The sequence below is a fragment of the Microcaecilia unicolor genome, chromosome 3 (assembly GCF_901765095.1).
Source record: "Microcaecilia unicolor chromosome 3, aMicUni1.1, whole genome shotgun sequence".
In the NCBI taxonomy this organism is placed as follows: Eukaryota; Metazoa; Chordata; class Amphibia; order Gymnophiona; family Siphonopidae; genus Microcaecilia; species Microcaecilia unicolor.
Genome location: NC_044033.1, coordinates 465541335 through 465562181, shown reverse-complemented (window position 1 = coordinate 465562181; position 20847 = coordinate 465541335). Strand labels below are relative to the sequence as shown.

The following is a 20847-nucleotide window of genomic DNA, read 5'->3' as shown; positions in this document are numbered from 1 at the left end:
TATGGGTCCAGTATTCTTAGAAGACTGGCCACACAGCATTCCAACAAAGCAGTGCAGCACCCTAGAGGGCACTGCAGTGGACTTCACATAAAATGTCCCAGGTACACATTTCACCATCATTCTCTTATTTTGTATGGGGAGCCCTCCAAAACCCACCAAAAATCTACTGTACACCAGTACATTAAACCTTAATGTCTGTAGGTGTCCCCTATATATGGGTACAGTAGGTTTTTGGTGGGTTTTGGAGGGCTCACACTTTCCATCACAAGTGCAACAGTTAGAGTGGGATATGGACCTGGGTCTGTTCTCTACAGTGCACTGCACCAACTACTAGGATATTCCAGGGGCCAGCTTGCGTCTAGCCTAGTCTTTGGCCGTTTTCAAGTCCAAACTTAAAGCCCACCTCTTTACCACTGCTTTTGACTCCTAACCACTATTCACTTGCCCTGTCCTTTAACTTCTCCTATTTATTCCCTTACCCTTAATTGTTTTGTTTGTTTATCTGTCTTATCTAGATTGTACTGTAAGCTCTTTGAGCAGGGACTGTCTCTTTTTGTGTATGTTGTACAGCGCTGCGTATGCCTTGTAGCGCTATAGAAATGATAAATAGTAGTAGTAGTAGCTTGCTGTTCTAATAGGACTGGCCATAAGAAGCTGGTACGTACTCTTTCTTTCACATATTTGGGGGCTAGGAGGGGGTCAGTGACTACTGGTGGAGTAAGAAGGGCCGTCTTAATTCTTCCAGTAGTTAATTAGTCATATAGGGCATCTTTTGGTCACTTATTTGTGATTGAAACAGGTCTAGACTAAAACATCTAACTTTAGCCCTGGACATTTTTGCTTTGTTCCATTATGGGAGAAAAAGTTAAAGTTCTGGGAACACCCAAATCCCTTCCCACCATGCCTCCTTGTGATTTGCATGTACTGCAGACAAACTGCATAGAAAAAGTCTTAAAATGGGTTTCAAAAATAGCAGTTTGCACATTTTGGCAAAAAAAAGGTCCATAACCACTTTTTGACATATTTTGGATGTTTTTCTGTTTTGATAATGAGCCCTTTAATTTTTCAATTAATCTATTTAGTGGATGTAATTCTAAACAGTTATTTGTTAACTTATTTTGTTGCAATCTTGAGATAGGATGGAATATAAATTTTGGTTGACGATGAGATGATGAAGCAGCATCTTGGAGAGGGTGTATACCAAAGGGAAAGGCCCAGAGAGTTACATTTTTTGAAATTATGGTATTGGAGTATTTTCAGTAGGGGAGGGCCTTTCATTTCTATTTTGGATTTTTTTTCTTCTTCATTTGGGGCTTCTTTTGCTAAACTGCGTTAGCAATTCCTGCGCAGCAAATATGATGCAGCCCATTCAAAATGAATGGGTCACAGTGCATTTGCCCACACTAGGAATCGCTAGACTGGAATAGTAAAAGAGGCCCTAGATGTTTATTCTAATAAACAAAACCTGAAATAAATCTAAATGAAGTGAAAATAAATTTTATATGAAATAAAACAATGAAATAAAATTATGTTTTGTTTTTTTCCATGTATACCTACAGAGTTGAGGGAAAGGAAAAGTTGCTGAGGTCAGGGTCAGGATAAGGATGAGTCAATTGGGCTGGGAAGGAGGGATGAGAATTATAGATTTGTCTCCACTCACATTAATATTATGTTTAAAATATAGTCATATTAACTTGTGTGTCTTTTTTTTATTTTAAAGGACTATAATGATGAAATTCGTCAGGAGCAATTGAGAGAATTGTCTTATCTAAATGGGTCTGATGATTCAACTCGTGGCAGAGGCATTCGAGGGAGAGGAATTCGAATAGCTCCTGCGGCTCCAGCAAGGTAAGTGCTCAGACAGAACTTTGTTTAAGTCCTATTAGTGTATTCAAAATTTTGCCTCATTACATCTAGAGAAAATGAGAGGTCATTTTAAGAATTAAGGTGCCTTATTACTAAGCTGCTGTAGGGCTACCACACTGGTAGTGCGCACCAAATCGGCCCTTACATATGTATGTATGTGAACACATGATGGGATAGATTCACAAATCAAACCACATTTTTTCTGAAAAATAACACTAATTTTTAAAATATTTTTTTGGAGGAAAAAGACCTCAGATCTCGCATGGACCTTAACATGTTTCAAATTTATCAAGCTACATAAAAAGGTCTCATGGAGGGGCATAATCGAACAAAAATGTCTATCTCCATAGGCGTTTATCTCCGAGAACAGGTCCATGAAGGGGCGGACCAAACCGTATTTTCGAAAAAAAATAGATGTCCATGTTTTATTCGACAATTTGTGAGCTGGGCGTTTTTGTTTTTTAGCAATAATGGAAAATGAAAGCGCCCAGCTCAAAAATGAATAAATCCAAGGCATTTGTTCGTGGGAGGGGCCAGGATTCATAGTGCACTGGTCCCCCTCACATGCCAGGACACCAACCGGGCACCCTAGGGGGCATGTTAAAAAAAAAAAAAGGTAAAACAGCTCCCAGGTGCATAGCACCTTTCCCTTGTGTGTTGAGCCCCCCAAATCCCCCTCAAAACCCACTGCCCACAAGTCTACACCATTACTATAGCCCTAAGGGGTGAAGGGGGTCACCTACATGTGGGTACAGTGGGTTTGGGGTTGGACGACTAATAAGCATTAAGCAGCACAATTGTAACAGGTAGGGGGGGATGGTCCTGGGTCCACCTGCCTGAAGTCCACTGCACCCCCTAACAACTGCTCCAGGGACCTGCATACTGCTGCCAGGGAGGTGGGTATGACATTTGATGGTGAAAATAAAAAGTTGTGAAACATCATTTTTTTTTGTGGTGGGAGGGGGGTAATGACCACTGGGGGAGTCAGGGGAGGTCATCCCCGATTCCCTCTGGTGGTAATCTGGTCATTTAGGGCACTTTTTGGGGCCTTATTCGTGAAAAAACAGGGTCCAGGAAAAGTGCCCTAAATTCTAGCTACAAACACATACTTGTTTTCCATTATTGGCGAAAGGCGCCCATCTCTGTTCGGGTGATAACCATGCCCCAGTCCCGCCTTCACCACGCCTCCAACACGCCCCCATCAACTTTGTACGCTTCCGCGATGGAGTGCAGTTGAAAACGTCCAAGTTCGGCTTTCAATTATATCGCGTTATTCGTTTTTGTGAGATAAACGTCCATCTCCCGATTTAGGTCGGAACTTGGGCGTTTTTCTCGTTCAATTATAAGCAGGATAGTGAAAATTCAATTATAGGTCAAAATATCTAGTCCACTTAATACACAAAGCACTGAACAAAATGGAGCGACTATGGGTGTGTCAGTGGCATTCTTAAAAGTTGCACATGAAATTACAGAATACAGCCTCAATGCAACTTGGCTGCCATACACCAGGTTTCAGCAGCTATAAGTCTGGTGCCTAAAGTTATGCATGGGAATTGGCGCTAAGCATGATTCTATAAATTGTTTTTTGTTTTGTTTTTTGGCACAGAATTCAGCCCTTTAAGTTATGCATGTATCTCCTCAATCTAGGCAAGATTATGTACACCAGTTCTTTGGCACCTAACTGCATGCATAAGAATATACCTGATTACACTTATATTCTATAAAGGAAAATAGGCACCTACTTTTCTTTATAAAATAGACTCCATTTAAATAGGCATCTTTAAGATGTCTAAATATAGACGTTCCTTTATTACCTCTGTAGCAACTGTAAAGCACAGCTCTTACCATGCCAGTTCATGTTAGGCAGTAAGGTGCCCTTTTACTAAAGGGTTGCTACACGGCAACAGGCTTGCCACATGCCAATCTGGAACTACTGCCGGGCTACCACAGGAGACCAGCGGTAGTTTCCACCACCAGCATGCACCATTTCTGGGTTAGCATGGGAGCCCTTACGGCACCTCAATGGGTGACGGTAAGAGCTCTCCACGAAATGGCCGTGCGGCAAGTGGTTCACTTGCCACATGGCTATTTTTTTCCAACTAAAAAGACAGCCTTTTACCTCTTGTGATAATAAGGGACCTCAGCACGTATCAAAAACACGCACTGATGCTAGCGCAGGCCTCCTTTTACCACAGCGTAGTAAAAATTTAGGAAATGATGTGCACTATCAAGCCAGCAGAAAAGAGGAACACTTTCCCTATGAGAATATCCAAATCCCCCAAAAGTGGGGTATTCAGCCTCCTTTTTGTATGTACCTGCACCATCAAGCCACCCTGCTGTTAGTATGCTAATTCCCATATGAACTGCTTAGCATAGATCAGTGGATAGTTTTTAAAGCTATACTGTATCAGTCAGCTATAGGTAATTGAGCTGTCTTACAGTGGTGTTCTAATGTAGAGTAGATCACGTATGCAGAAGTTAGTGAAAAATACATGCTTTATACATTTGTACCTACAGTGAGCAATCCCATTTGAATGCAATCAAAAGTTAATATTCAGTAATGCAAGATCAAAAAAGAGATTCATATTAGAAAGTAAATAATAAAACAAACTTTTTAATATTTCTGTGTATGCTTCCTAGAAGATGTGAAATTATACAGCATAATTAAGAGTATAGAAGTGAAAACTGTGTTTAACTCATATTAAATATTACCAGATACTCAGTTTATGGCTGTGACTGTGTCCATTTGCGATGTGCAGAGAACAATGAACTGTACTCTGAAATTAATTTGCAAATTAGAATTTGAAGAAAATATTTTCAAGAGTAAATGATTTGCAAATTTAAACACATTAGTGAACTTAGGGGTCCTTTTACCAGGCTGCAGTAAAAAGGACCCTGAGGTAGCGGCAGGGGCCGCTTTTGCCACACGCCAGGGCATTTTTTACCATAGCGGGTAAACCTGCTCCCCAAAATGGCTATATGGTAAGATTACTCTTACTGCCTGGCCATGTGGCGGGGAACACTTACTGCCACCCACTGAGGTTGCGGTAACCTGGCGGTAATCGGACAGCATGCGGTGCTGCCTGATTACCCCAGGGTTAGCACCGCACCAGAAAAGATGCACAATTGAGCCAGAAAAACCACCGACAGCCGCATTGGGCCAGTGGTAGTTCCGGGTTACCATGCGTCAACCCTTTCGTAAAAGGGCACCTTAGTTTATGTAAGGAAATTATGAAATTATATGAGAGAAGTCCACAGTTCAAAACATGCTTGCACAAATCACGTATGGCCCCATTTTCTAAGCGCACCCAAGAAGGATAAGGAGTTGCTTGGATTTTGAACAATTTAAAGTGGTGGTGCAGGCTCTAATCCTGTGTCAGCTGGGTTATTATAATACGTTTTATGTGAGTGTTCTGTTTTGTTATTAAGAAAATTACAAACATTGCAGAATATGGCCTTGAGATTGGTATATTTTGCTAGGAAATTTGATAACACCTTTGAATATCAAAGCTTATGGTTACCTAGATACAAATATTTTTTAAAATCTGTACTTTAGTGTTTAAGATTCTATATGGGAAAACACTAAAACTCATGATTTGGTCATCTCTTAAAGGTACATTACAATTTTTTAAAAAATCAAAAGTTATTACATTTCCCAGGGGGGTAAAGGACTGTGATATAAGCAAATTTTTGTGCCTACCTTTTTTCTTTTCAAGCCACAAACATGTGGAATGTACTTCTTGAGAATATTAGAACAACTGATGATTATTTGCTCTTCAGGAAACATTTAAAACCTTGGCTGTTTCAGAGGTTTTGTATCAGAAGTAGTGATTGAATTTTATTGATTCATTCTATGTGGTGTTCCTTTCCCCAGATATGCCTGGGTTTTGATAGTTTGTTAACCGCATTGAACTGATATGGGTACATGCGGGATATAAGCACTATATTAGTATTTTACTAAAGATTACCTCATGTTATCTGCCACAGGATAAATTTTTATTCCTATGGGCCTTGCAACAGATAACATGTGTTGTTCTCTAGTAAAAGACCCCCTAAGTTTGCTTTCACTATAGATACAAAATGGGAAAAGGGAATTTGTTAATTAAGACTGTCCTAGCTCCCACTGAGTCAAGTTCTTGCTTATATTTTATGCCTTCATGGCCGAAGTTTGTTGTGTAACTCTATAAATTAAGGAATTATGCATTTGCACAAATAATCAAAGTATAGGTTCAGATATTCAAAGCTATTTAAGCAGGCAACGGAGGCTCCTGCCCATTTAAATTGCACTCACTTAACTGGACAATACAGCTGGATATTGTCACTAACCGGCCAAGTCAAAACTGGGCAGGAGAGGCGGAATCCTGAGGCAGAGAAGGTGTGAGGAGCCAGGAGTTATGCAGATATTGGCAATATTTAGTGCCAGTGCCTGCATAGCTAACATGGCATGTAAGATTACATAAATAGGAGTCCTATCTTTGCCCAGTTAGCCGTGTGGGTGCCAGCTCTGTATGTTGGCTGGCCCCTGCTGAACTATCAGTTTGCATCCTGAAGCTGATCCCCTCCTCCATCCTGACCCCCTCCCCTGCAACAAAGTGTGATCCCTTATTCCACCCCGCCTGAATAAACGGATTCTTCTTCCTGGCTCCCCCAAGTCTAAGCAACCTCCCCCCCCCCCCCCCCCCGGGCCTTCCTTAACAAGCCTGGTGGTCTAGCAGTCATCAGGGCACGAGTAAACCTCGCTCGCTTCTGCCTCTTGTAGTTCTTGATTGTAAATGGCTCCCTATCTGTTTTCGCATCCTGTTCAAACTTCTTCTACTAACCTATAAATGTACTCACTCTGCTGCTCCCCAGTATCTCTCCACACACGTCCTTCCCTACACCCCTTCTCGTGCACTCCGCTCCATGGATAAATCCTTCTTATCTGTTCCCTTCTCCACTACTGCCAACTCCAGACTTCGCGCCTTCTGTCTCGCTGCACCCTAGGTCTGGAATAAACTTCCTGAGCCCCTACGTCTTGCCCCATCCTTGGCCACCTTTAAATCTAGACTGAACGCCCACCTCTTTAACATTGCTTTTGACTCGTAACCACTCACCTCCACCTACCCTCCTCTCCTCCTTCCTGTACACATTAATTGATTTGATTTGCTTACTTTATTTTTTGTCTGATTGTAAGCTCTTTGAGCAGGGACTGTCTTTCTTCTATGTTTGTGCAGCGCTGCATATGCCTTTAGCGCTATAGAAATTCTAAATAGTAGTAGTAGCTGCAATCTCTAACAGTAGTCTTGCGGTACTCCATAAGAGGCTGACCCCTAGTGGCAGTACTACAAGACTACTGCTAGAGGCTGTAGCACCCATTTTCAACTAGGAACTGTGAGGGACAGGAGCAAACAAAGTTGCTCCTGCCCTGAAACCTCTAGAATTCCAGACTCGTTAAGGTAGGCCTGAGGAACTCTGCTCAGACCTGAGGGAGGGCCAAGAGGGTTATCAGACTTGGTCACAGACGGGTCAGAAGGAGTAATTGAATGGTCAGAGGCCCATGAGAGAGTATCAGGTTTGATTAGGGGGCCAGGAGACTGGCTTTGGTCAGGGGGGTGGAATAAGGGATTGCACCTTGTTGTGGGGGGAGGGGATCAGCTTTAGGTCACAGTCCAATAGCTATGCAGGTGCTGGCCAATATTCAACAATGGAACCCGCACAGCTAACTGGGCAAAAATAGGATGAAGAAAATTATAAAAGGCTTGGGATGACTTCCCTATGAGGAAAGGCTAAAGTGGCTAGGGCTCTTCTGCTTGGAGATGAGATGGCTGAGGGGAGATATGACAACGATCTATAAAATACTGATTGGAGTGGAATAGGTAGATATGAATCGCTTGTTTACCCTTTCCAAAAATGATAGGCCTAGGGAGCGTGCAATGAAGCTAATAAGTAGTACATTTAAAACAAACCGGAGAAAATATTTCTTCACAGAGGGATCCTTTTACCAAGCTGTGGTAAAAGGAGGCCTGCACTAACATCAGTGCATGTTTTTGATGCATGCTGAGGCCCCCTTTAACCGCAGTAGGTAAAAGGCTGTCTTTTTTTTCTCAACAAGAAATGGCCATACGATAAGTGAACCAGTTATAGTGTGGCCATTTTGGGGGAAGCACTTATCACCACCCATTGAGGTGGCAGTAAGGGCTCCCGCCGTAATTTGGTGGTAACCAGGCAGCATGTGGCAGTACCTGATTACCACCGGTAAGCACCAGTGCTATAAAAATAGAAAATATTTTTGTAGTGCCAGAAATGGAGTGCGCAGAAGGTGGGAACTACTGCCGATGGTAGTTCTTAATCGGCGCATAGAAAGCCCATTGCCGCATGCCAACCCTTTAGTGAAAGGGCGCCCCCTATGTGTAATTAAACTCTGGAATTTGTTGCAAGAGAATGTGGTAAAAGCAGTTCACTTAGCAGGGTTTAAAAAAAGGTTTGGATAATTTCCTAAAAGAAAAGTTCATAAGCCATTATTAAGATGGACTTGTAAAAAACCACTATTTATTTTGTAGGATAAGCAGTATAAAATCTGTTTTACTGTTTTGGGATCGTACCAGGTACTTATGCACAGTATCAAGCTTGATGGACCTTTGTTCTGTCCCAATATGGCAACACTTATTTTCTTATGTTATGTTCTTATATGACTCCTATTTATGTGGTCTTACATGCCTGGTTAGCAATGCAGGTACCTGGTCCACAAACACATCAGATCTATGACTGGTCTAAGATCTCATGTCTATTTATCCCATTATGCTAGTATTCTATAAAGGAATATAGGTGCCTGCTATTCTGTATAGAACATAGGCACATTGTTATAGAATTGTTCTCTTTTTGGAGGAGTAGCCTAGTGGTTAGTGCAGCGGACGTTGATCCTGGGGAACTGGGGTCGATTCCCACTGCAGCTTCTTGTGACTGTGGGCAAGTCACTTAACCCTCCATTGCCCCAGGTACAAAATAAGTACCTGTATATATGTAAACCGCTTTGAATGTAGTTGCAAAGTACCACAGAAAGGCGGTATCAAGTCCCATTTCCCTTTCCCCCTTTGTACACAATACTTTCTCCTCTGCTTTATCTGTTGTTGTCCTGCTTCCTTTTCTTCAGATTATTCCAAAACCATTGAAGCTGAATCTACCGAAACTCAACTAAGGACTTATAACAGCAATACTACCCCCTCCCCCCCCCCAAAAAAAGAAAACAACAGATACTGAAATACCGGGTTAAATTGTAGGTTCCTAAACTCTTAATATGTAGAACTAGTAGGCCTTGAAGATTAATGCTAGCTGGCAAATTTCTCAATACCCTACTGATACCCCAAGCTTCTCTTTTTCAGATGGCATTACCTAGCGATCATACAAAGTTAGTTGCTCATGTTAACACCCTCTGAAAATCAATTTTAGTTGGCTCCAACTACGTAGCCTTCCAATTCCCTTGTATAGCCACCTAAAGCCCACTGCATCATTGAAAACTGACCCCAGAAAGCATTGGGTATCCACAAAATTAACACTGAATTTAGAATTGTATCAACTCTATTGAAGATGCTGTAGTCTATGAATAATGATGCTCATATGTAAGTCAATTTATCGATTTTGAGACTGTAAAGGTTGTGGTAAATAGTTATTTGGTAAGAGAAGATTCATTAAAAAATGATTAAAGCCTGAGTAAGGATTGTAAAGGAGAACACATAGCTTTGAATTTGATATTAGAATATAATGAGACATAAATTAGCACAGGAATCAAATCCAGAAAGAGGTCATAGCATCATAATTCAACATTTACAGTGTGGAACAGTGGGATTTGGTCCTATACAGCAGGAAGATAACTGTTTTGCAGATGCCAGACTGGCAAAAGAAGAGCAAACCAGAAGACAACAATATTCCAGAATCTAGACTTATTATAGTATCATCACGTGAGGAGTTCAAACAAGTGCCTGACTTGGCCAAGTTTTACCCTATCTAGGTCTGCTTCAGGGGAAATAGTACTGTACAAACAAAAGCAATATAAATAAAATCATTATTAGTAAAATCATAAGCATAACATTAGTCAACTCAGATAACAGTGGGAACATCTCAATTATATGGTACTTATACATTCAATAAGATTCACATATATACATTTTAAACAAATAAATACAAACATGGACGTATGTTAAAAGTAACATAGGAGCTCTTTAAAAGTTCAGACTGTACATACCCAAATCAATGAGTGTACTTGCAAGCACCAACCTGGTAACTGTGATAAGATAATCATTTTAAAAGAAGGCATTTAAAAATCTCTCACCCTCAATTCAGCTTGTGTTGTAACATCAACCAAGTTTGGTGTGCTAACATCCTTAAATGCTTGCTGTAGATCACATGACCCATTTACAAAAACCCTAACGAGAGGGGTTAGATAAGGCATGGGTGGTGTATCAATGACATTTTGAAGGTACAAGCTGATGATTTATTTGTCTTTCATGGCAACAAGATTAAAAAAACCCAGCTCTCTTCAACTTCTATCCCGCTTACAGCTGGTGTGCCTCAGGGTTCTGTCCTTGGACCCCTCCTCTTCTCCATCTATACCTCTTCCCTTGGTACCCTGATTTCGTCCCACGGCTTTCAGTACCATTTTTACGCGGACGATTCTCAAATCTACATCTCCATCCCTGAAATCTCAACCTTAATCCAGGACAAAATTTAATCCTGTTTATTTTACATTGCTGCTTGGATGTCTCTTCGCCATCTGAAGCTAAACATGACTAAAACTGAACTTCTCATTTTCCCCCCTAAACCCACCTCCCCTCTTCCCCCATTCTCTATCTCTGTTAATGGCTCTCACATCCTCCCTGTATCCTCGACTCGTAATCTTGGTGTCATCTTTGATTCCTCTCTCTCCTTCTCTGCACATATTCAACAGATCGCCAAAACCTGTCATTTCTTTATCTACAACATTAGTAAAATTTGCCCCTTCCTTCCTGAATATGCTGCCAAAACCCTTATCCACACCCTTGTCACCTCTCGCTTGGATTATTGCAATTTACTTCTTACTGGTCTTCCGCTCAGTCATCTCTCTCCTCTCCAGTCTGTCCAAAATTCTGCAGCACGGCTTATTTTCCGCCAAAATCGTTATACCCACACTAGCCCACTCCTCAAGTCACTTAACTGGCTCCCTGTCCGCTTCCGTATACAGTTCAAACTTCTATTACTTACCTTTAAATGCATCCATTCTGCTGCCCCCCCCATTACCTCTCCACTCTCATCTCTCCCTACATTCCTCCCCGTGACCTCCGCTCGCTGGACAAATCTCTCTTGTCATCCCCCTTCTCCTCCACTGTTAACTCCAGGCTTTGTTCCTTTTCTCTCGCAGCTCCTTATGCTTGGAATAAACTTCCTGAGCCTGTACGTCTAGCTCCATCTCTACCTGTTTTGAAATCTATGCTGAAAACCCACCTTTTCACTGCTGCTTTTGGCTCCTAGCCATTACTCATTTGCCTCCCCCTTGTTCCTTCTTACCCAGTACTTTCCTCCCCTTATTGTCTTGTCTGTCTGTATTATTTTTAGATTGTAAGCTCTATTGAGCAGGGACTGTCTCTCTATATCACTGTCTCTCTATGTTAGGTGTTCAGTGCTGCGTGCACCTGGTAGCGCTCTACAAATGCTAATAATAATAATAATTCTATGGAAATTGTTAGGAATCACAGCTCTAGTTTATAAATGTTTAAATTACCTGAACTGCATTAGTTTTTAAAAATTTCTCACGCTCAGGAATGATAAGATTAATGAAAAACACAATCCCCTAGATTCTATATATAGTACCCAAATGTTTGCATTAACTTTGTGTGCACATCACTGATACCCGTGCAAATAAATTGACTAATGTGCTTGTAAATATCAATAATTGGGTGCTCACAACCAATTATTGATGTTGGCAGTCTTAAATATTTGCACACATATCTCACTGCACAATATTCTATAAAGTGCACTTATTTCAATCTTCATATTTGAAAGGGGAGCATGGCCAGGGGTGTGTCAGGGACATTCCAAAACGTTACACGCAGATTTACAGAATTAACTTGAAGCATGCCTAAGTTGGGCACCAGCATTTACATTTGCGTTTAGCAGACATTAACGTTGCACCCAACAGTTAGGTGCTGATTCTGCACCAAACACTATTCTATAAAGGGAGCAAGCCCTTTATAGAATAGCGCTTAGCACACAATTTGTATGACTCTGAATTTTCAGCAAAATTTATTGATTTCCTTCCAATGTAGTAAGCAAAAATATAGAACTTTATGGAAGCTGAACAAATCAGATCTTTCTTCCCGTTTTCTACTTTCTGTTCCCTTGTATAAACATTAGTCATTTCACAATTGGATTACTGCAACTCAGTCTATTTAAGGAATAAGGAATCCCACATCAAGAAAAACTTCAAACTACTCTAAAATACTGCTGCTAGACTCATATGCAAAGCTTCAAAATTCAATAGGGCATCCCCACTATTATCTAAATTACAATGAGAGGCATAATTGAACGCGGACGCCCATCTCCATGGGCGACTATCTCCGAGGACGGGTCCGCGAAGGGGCGGGACAGACCGTATTTTCGAAAAAGATGGGCGTCCATCTTTTGTTTCGATAATATGGTTGGTGCCGGGCAAATGCATCGGATTTGGGCGGATTTGAGCTGGGCGATAATGGAAACCGAAGCCGTCCAGCTCAAAAATGAACATCTCCAAGGCATTTGGTCGTGGGAGGAGCCAGGATTCGTAGTGCACTGGTGCCCCTCACATGCCAGGACACCATCCGGGCACCCTAGGGGGCACTTGTAAAAAGTAAAAAAAAAAACATTAAAATACCTCCCAAGTCCATAGCTCCCTTCCCTTGTGTGCTGAGTCCCCCAAATCCCCCCAAATCCCACAAATCTACACCATTATCATAGCCCTAAGGGATGAAGGGGGGCACCTAAATGTGGGTACAGTGGATTTTGTGGGCGGTTTGGAGGGCTCCCATTTACCAGCACAAGTGTAACAGGTAGGGGGGGATGGGCCTGGGTCCACCTGCCTGAAGTCCACTGCACCCACTAACAACTGCTCCAGAGACCTGCATACTGCTGTCAGGGAGCTGGGTATGACATTTGAGGCTGGCATACAGGCTGGCAAAAAAAAGTTTTTAAAGTTCGTTTTTTTGGTGGGAAGGGGTTAGTGACCACTGAGGGAGTCAGGGGAGGTCATCCCCGATTCCCTCTGGTGGTCATCTGGGCAGTTGGGGCACTTTTTGGGGACTTGTTCGTGAAAAAAGGGTCCAAAAAAAGCAGCCCAAATTCTTGCTACTGCCGCCCTTCTTTTTTCCATTATCGGCCAAGGGCACCCAGCTCTCCTCAGCCGATAAACATGCCCCAGTCCCGCCTTCACCACGCCTCCGACCCCCCCCCCCCCGTCAACTTTGTTTGTTCCCGCGATAGACTGCAGTTGGAGGCGCCCAAAATCGGCTTTCGATTATACTGATTTGGGGCGCCCATGAGAGAAAGGCACCCATCTCCCGATTTGGGTCAAAATATGGGCGTCTTTCTCTTTCAAAAATAAGCCTGAATGGCTACCAATCAAAGCCAGAATCATCTTTAAAACATGTACATTCATCTACAAAATTATCTATGGCATGAGCCCAGATTACTTGATGAAGCTGATAGTTTCTTGATCTAGTACACATATTGAATGTAGGTAAATATATCTCATACTACATTTTCATAGCTATAAAAACATCAGATATAAATCCATATTGAACAGAGATTTCACACATACAGGTTCAACATGGTGGAACACCATCCCTAGTGAGATAAAAAGGATTACCAACTATCTAATATTTTATAAATTTCTCAAGGCATTCCTTTAACTAATTTTTGCATTGTTAGACGATGAACTAAACAGCAAATGTTATGATATCTTTATTTGTTTGCTCTTTTCAAAATCTCGCTGTGTATGTTTTCTTCGTACTTGTTTTCTTCATACTGGTCTTAATTATTGTAAGCCACATAGAACTGAATAATTAACATTCAGATTAAGTGGAATATATAAATACCAATAAATAAATGTGTTGCAATTATGCATTCCAGTTCATGATCATGTATTCCAATGATGTCTTTTCAATTTCAATGACACCTATGGAGCATATTCGCAATTTTAACCAATCAGAGTACACCAGGAAGATAAATAAAAACTATGAACACCTCCAACTATTTAAAAAACACCTGTTTTTGTTAGGAATTTGATACAAATCAGGTGCACTTATTTTTACACACTACTTTCATATGGGAAAATGGTTGTTACTAAAGGCCAGACTGCAGTTTAAAATCTTAGCAGTGACCTTTAAAACCCTTCATGGAGACTCTCTGGTTTATTTAATTGAATCAAAATCATAATAGATCTACCAGAAATCTCATGTAAGACTTTCCCACTGTCCACAAAGTAAAGACATTATGACCTTTACAATGTTCTGTAACATATCAAGCATCCTCCAGTTGGAATTCCCTTCTTTCTTTTCTCAGGTGAATAGGATATTAATCCTCATTTGAGATGCTGTTAAAAACTTTCATTTTTTCAGAAAGATCTCTCTTAAATTTATAGATGTTATATTTATTCTTCTTGAGACTGTGATTATCTATTGTACAATTGTCTAGAGAATTCTCCATCTCTTGATTGTTATCCGCTTAGAACTTGTTGTAACAGACCTCAAGATCCCAGTGTAATGTAATGTAATGAATAATGCCTCTGTATCGCTCCATGAGGTGATCTCACCTTGACTATTGCATTCAGTTCCGGTCGCTGTATCTCAAAAATGATATAGCGGAATTAGAAAAGGTTCTACGAAGAGTGATCAAAATGATAAAGGGGATGGAACTCCTCCCATATGAGAAGTTAGGGCTTTTCAGCATGGAAAAGAGATGGCTAAGGGGAAATATGATTGAGGTCTACAAAATCCTGACTGGTGTAGAATGAGTACAAGTGAACTGATTTTTTTTTACTCTTAACAAAAAGTACAAAGACTAGGGGACACTCAATTAAGTTATATGGTAATACTTTTAAAACAAATAGGAGAAAATATTTTTTCACTCAATGAATAGTTAAGCTCAGGAACACTTTGCTGGAGTATGTAGTATATGGGTTTAAAAAAGGTTTGGACAAGTTCCTGGAGGAAATGTCCATAGTCTGTTATTGAGATGGACATGGGGAAATCATTGCTTGCACTGGGATCGGTAGCATGGAATGTTGCTACTAAGTGGGTTTCTGCCAGGTACTTGTGACCTGGATTGTGCCACGTGAGAATCACCCAACCATCTCTGGGTAGACCGAGTCACCTCAAAAAAATAAGAGTGCTCCTAAGAACTGGACCGGAGCACAAGTGCAGATGAAATGAGGCAGGGCTAAAAGGGCAGCCAAATGGCACAGAAAGGAAAACAGGTAGCCTAGCTATACAGTCTAACCTGGCTGAAACAATGCAAAACATAACATACACAGTAAAGATAAAGTAGAATAGCCTTGCTGTATCATAAACAGCCTAGCTGTGCATCTCAATACTACCAAATACAATGCAAAGCATAAAGTATACCATAAAGATAAAGTAAAACAGCCTAGCTATATGGGGAAATCAAACACAAGCAGCTTAGCTGCACATTTCAAGAGTAGCAGAGCATTGCAAACATATGGCATACAGTAGAACACAATACACTAGGCAAAAGGGTCTGCCCTAGCGGGACAAAGACAAACAGGCAATATTTGGTTGACAGAGGTAACACCACTAGCCATTAAGAAAAGGGTTCATTCTGTCAGTACACTCAGATGAGCCACGGAACAACCGCGGAAAGCTCCCTTAAAACCAGAGTGGAGCAGAAGCAGAACAAAGGGAAAAAGGAAGAGTCTCTTGAGGACCTGCACCACAGGTGGAGGCAAGAGCGGGTCGCTCCACTCACAGAAGACTAGTGATGTCACCTATGACAACCAAACATTCACTGAGGCGCCTGAGCCAGATGCCCCCAAGGCAAGCAAGATAAAGCAACTAAGCCTGAGGTGACGCTCCCAAGGCAAGCAAGGTAAAGAAGCCAAACATGAGCCAACGCTCCAAAGGCAGAAGACTCAACAGCCCTGCACAGCCCACGCGGACCCCTCCAAGCTCCACGCACCACTCCCTCTTACTACTACTACTACTACTATTTAACATTTCTAGAGCACTACCAGGGTCACGAGATGTGGCCTCAGCAGCTGCACCTGCAGCACCCTGTCATCCAGCCCACACAGTCCCAAACACAGCACAAAGCCACTCACTCAATACAGTGAGTAAGGACTCACAGTGGGTGACTGGAATCACACCTGAGGCACAGGAGGCTCTGGACTCACAGGCCTGGCAGCAGACGTCACTGGACCCAAGCAAAGGTGAAAGCTGTAGGCAGAGCTATTACTCCTCAGAACTGCCAAGCTTGAAAAGCAGGCTTCACAGGAACACAGCAATAGGTGAAAGCTGTAGCAAAGCTTTACTCCTCAGGACTCCCTGGCTTGGAGGCAGACTTCCACTGGAACACAGCATAAAGTGAAAGCTTTAGGCCAAACTTTACTCCTCAGGACTCCCTGGCTTGCAAAACAGCTCTCCACAGGAACACAGCATAAGGAAAAGCTGTAGCAAAGCTTCAGGCCACGGCCTCACAATGAAGAAGTGGTGGAGACAAAAAGCAGTGAGGGAATTCAATGGGAGGTGTCCCTATATTGAAAGAGAATGGAATAAAGAAACCTTAACATATTGGCTATTAATGTTTTATGATGGACAGGAGTGGTGCTTTAATGGTAAATCCAGTAGTTGGGAAGTAAGCCAGTGCCGGGCAGACTTCTACAGTCTGAATGGGGGACCATGGCAAATGAGGTGTCGTTGCCGTGGCCTGTGGCGTTACGCTACAATGTTTACGCACAGCCAGCAATGGGTACACAGCAGCTTGACACATAACAGTTACACGTTTGGGGTAATTACTGCTGCAGAAAGAGTTGTGTGGAAAGTTATCAAGTTGATGCAAATGGTAGGCTTGCATGTGAGCAGCCTTGTTATAAGGAAACAACATGTACACAGCTTGTCTCCTGGCTTCGACGGCTGGGAGGCCTAGAACGTCGTTTTGTAAATGTGGTAGGTGCCTCCTTCAACAGGAGACACCAAGTGACGTCGGGTGCTTGGAAAGCAGCCCAGGGGGCCACAGGGGCTTGGTACGGTTTGGCCTGTGGCCCAGAATATGCAACTACGTGTAGAAGCTGTGTAGAAATGCAAATGCTGGCATAATGATTATTAGAGGATGTAATGTAATTTGTTTAAGTTGTAACAATTTTGATGTTCCTGGCTTCGGCCAAAATAAATCAAATTCTATCGAAAATATGGCTTGCAGTGTGGTATTGAAGGGGGCGGGGGTTGATACGTCTGAGTGTGTGCCGAATGCCCGAGTTGTGGAATAAATAAACCTTAAATAACCTATTGGCTGTTGATGTTTTATGATGGACAGGAGTGGTGCTTTAATGGCAAATCCAGTAGTTGGGAAGCAAGCCAGTGCCGGGCAGAATTTTACAGTCTAAGTCCTGAATATGGCAAAGATAGATCAGGATGCGCCGAAGAGGTCTTCAATGGCAATTCCAGTGGTTAAAAAGTATGACCAGTGTCAGACATATTTCTGAGCTGACTGACCTGTTTGTGATTTCAGTGTTTATTCATAAAGGAGTGCATATTTCCATGCTTAGCATGTAAAATTGCACACACAGGTTATAGACTAGTGTCAGTTACACATAATGGGTAAATTAGGTGCTAATTGAAGCTAACAATCAGTGATAATTTTAGTTAATTGGTGATAATTACCTCTAATTTATAATTATGTTATATTAGGCACTTTATCCCTATAAGCAGGTAACAAAAAGAAACTGATAACAGGAAATCAGGAAGTACAACTAAAATAACAGACTAATTATCCTAATAAAATTCTGTACAAAAATAACATTTTAATTGTTTCCAAAATTGTAGATAATAAGAGCTAAAACTAATGTATAATGATAAGGAATTCCAAATCTTAACTGCTTGATAAGCAAAACAGTTATGAAATGCTTCACGTTTCAGACCCCTAATAGAAGGAAGCATCAAAATCAGTCGATCCACATTGTGATCAAAATCAGTCGATCCAGTTGTTTGAAAAGATAGTAGTAATGGTAAATTTTCAGGGAAACAGACGGCAAGACTTCTAAAAACTAAACAACAAAATTGAAATAATACACAAACTCTTACAGGAAAGCAATGAAGCTCAAACAAAAGGGGTGACACAAAATCAAATTTCTTTTTCCAAATATCAATCTAACAGTCGACTGCAATCAGTTGAATGACAAACCCAAATAAAGGAAATTACAGTAATCAAGATGGGAAATAATTAATGGTTGTACCAGCACTCTAAAAGACTCCTAGGAAAAATTTGAACAAACCAAACACAATTGTTGAACCCTGAAAAAATAATCTGTTTAATTAAACTAGAAAACTGAGCCTCCATGCATGAGGTTGAGTCCAACAATACCCCCAAAACTCTCAAAACCATTTCCACTTTAAGAGATATTCCCTTATCTATAGGTATACAATTTGGAATTTCCTCCATGACTCTGGTAAACCATAGAAGTTTAATTTTGTCAGTATTCAGTTTAAGATAATAAACAGAGGACCAATCTTCGATCTTATTTCTATTAGAATTTAAAGAGAAACAGCATGGGCCCTATATGAGTAAATAGGGACTAGCAGAAAGATATCAAATAAGACAGAGAATACTATAATGCCTCTGTATCACTCCATGCTGCAACCTCACCTTGAGTACTGTGTTCAGTTCTGATTGCCTTTTTTCAAAAAAGATATAGTAGAATTAGAAAAGGTTCAAAGAAAAATGACCAACATGATAAATGGGATGGTACTCCTCTCACATAAGTGAAAGGCAAAAGAGGTTAGGGTTCTTCAGCTTGGAAAAGAGATGGCTGAGGGGAGATAAGATTGAGATCTACAAAATCCTGAGTGATATAGAACAAGTACAAGAGGATTGATTTTTTTGCTCTTTGAAAAAGTACAAAGACTAGGGGACTGGGGACACTCAATAAAATTACATGGTAATACTTTTAAAACAAATAGGAGGAAATATTTTGTCCACTAAGTGAATAGTTATGCTCTGGAACTGTTTGTAGGAGGATGTAGTATCAGTGGTTAGCGTATCTGGGTTAAAAAAAGGTTTGGACAAGCTCCTGGAGGAAAGGTCCATAGTCTGCTATTGAAACAAACATAGGGAAACCACTGGGATTGGTAGCATAGAATGCTGCTACAATTTGAGTTTCTGCCCGATACTTATGACCTGCATTGGCCACAGTTGAAAACAGGATTCTGTGCTAATTCCGTGATAAACTCTACATAGAGAATGCCAAGAATGTATCAATAAACCATCTTATAGTACTTGATATTTCCTATTTTTCAGAAAAAAGTAAACCAAATGAATACTGAATCTGAGAACCCAAAATCTGCCAATCTTGTCAACAAGGTGTTATGACTAACAGTATCAAATGCTGCTGAGAAGTCAAACTGTAGTACCACCATCTGTCCTCCTCTACTCAAAATGTTCTTGTCCTCTTGAAGTTAATGCCATTAACAAAGTGTCACTGTTATGCGTCTAAAACCATACTGAGTAGGTTTAATAAATTAAACTTTTCAATATAATTTATTTTATTTTATTTATTTGTAGCATTTGTATCCCACATTTTCCCAACAATTTGCAGGCTCAATGTGGCTTACATTTGCCTTAATGGCAGTTGCCATTTCTGGGTAACAGAATTACAAATGGTAATGTGTTAAGTTGCATACATACTTGGTAACATACATGTAACATAACATATGTGAACAGATCATGGTATAGATATATATAATGTGCATATAAATGTTAAGGAAGAATAAATTATGGTAATACATGAACGTTCCTGAGTACGAAATTGGGTTGTATCATTCTTTAGGTCATCGACTATGGAGAGACCATATTCGACATAGAGATTGAAGTGGTTATGCTTATTCATTAGTGGTAAGGAGGTTGATCAGTCAATTGATAAGATTTCAATTATGTCTATGTCGTGTAAAGTCTTATTTTTTGGTGTTTAAGATGGGTGTTTATGGTATGCCTTCTTGAACAGATCTGTTTTCAGTAGCCTTCGGAAGATAGTTAGGTCTTGCGTTATTTTTATGGCCTTCGGTAGTGCGTTCCATAGCTGTGTGCAGATGTAAGAGAAACTGGTCGCGTATGTGGATTTATATTTTAGTCCTTTGCAGTTAGAGTAATGGAGATTGAGGAATGTGCGTGCTGATCTCTTTGCCTTCCTGGTAGGCAAGTCTATAAGGTCTGACATATAGGTCGGGGCTCCCCGTGAACGATTTTGTGGACCGGGGTGCAAACTTTGAACGCAATTCGTTCTTTTAGTGTGAGCCAGTGTAGTTTCTCTCTTAGTGGTTTGGCGTTTTCGTATTTCGCTTTCCCAAATATGAGTCTGGCTGCTGTATTTTGAGCGGTTTGAAGCTTCTTAATGATTTGTTCTTTACATCCAGCATAAATGGCATTGCAGTAGTCTAGATGGCTTAGCACCATTGATTGTACTAGGCTGCGGAATACTTCCCTTGGGAAGAAAGGTTTGATTCTTTTAAGTTTCCACATTGAGTAGAACATTTTTTTGCTGTATTTTTCGCATCATCTTCAAGTGTGAAATTTTGGTCATTTGTGACTCCCAGAAGTTTAGAGACCGGGAGGGTGTAGTCCGGTGTGTTTATGGTATTGGGTTTGTTTGTATTATATTGTGAAGACAAGATGAGACATTGTGTTTTTTCTGCGTTCAGCTTTAGTTGGAATGCGTCTGCCCAGATACCATAAACTCAATCAACTTGGTAAGTAATGGTATATTTGCAATGGATC

The 20847-nt window shown here is 40.9% G+C and overlaps 1 protein-coding gene across 2 annotated transcripts in view; it reads left to right on the top strand.

Annotated features, from left to right (window-relative positions):
- KHDRBS2 (KH RNA binding domain containing, signal transduction associated 2) overlaps nucleotides 1-20847 on the top strand; it is an 852627-nt gene that overhangs the window by 581216 nt on the left and 250564 nt on the right. For both annotated transcript variants that reach the window (XM_030198996.1, XM_030198995.1), the window contains exon 5: nucleotides 1721-1848. In XM_030198996.1, the coding sequence (XP_030054856.1) occupies nucleotides 1721-1848 (128 nt within the window). The remainder of the gene's footprint in view (nucleotides 1-1720; nucleotides 1849-20847) is intronic.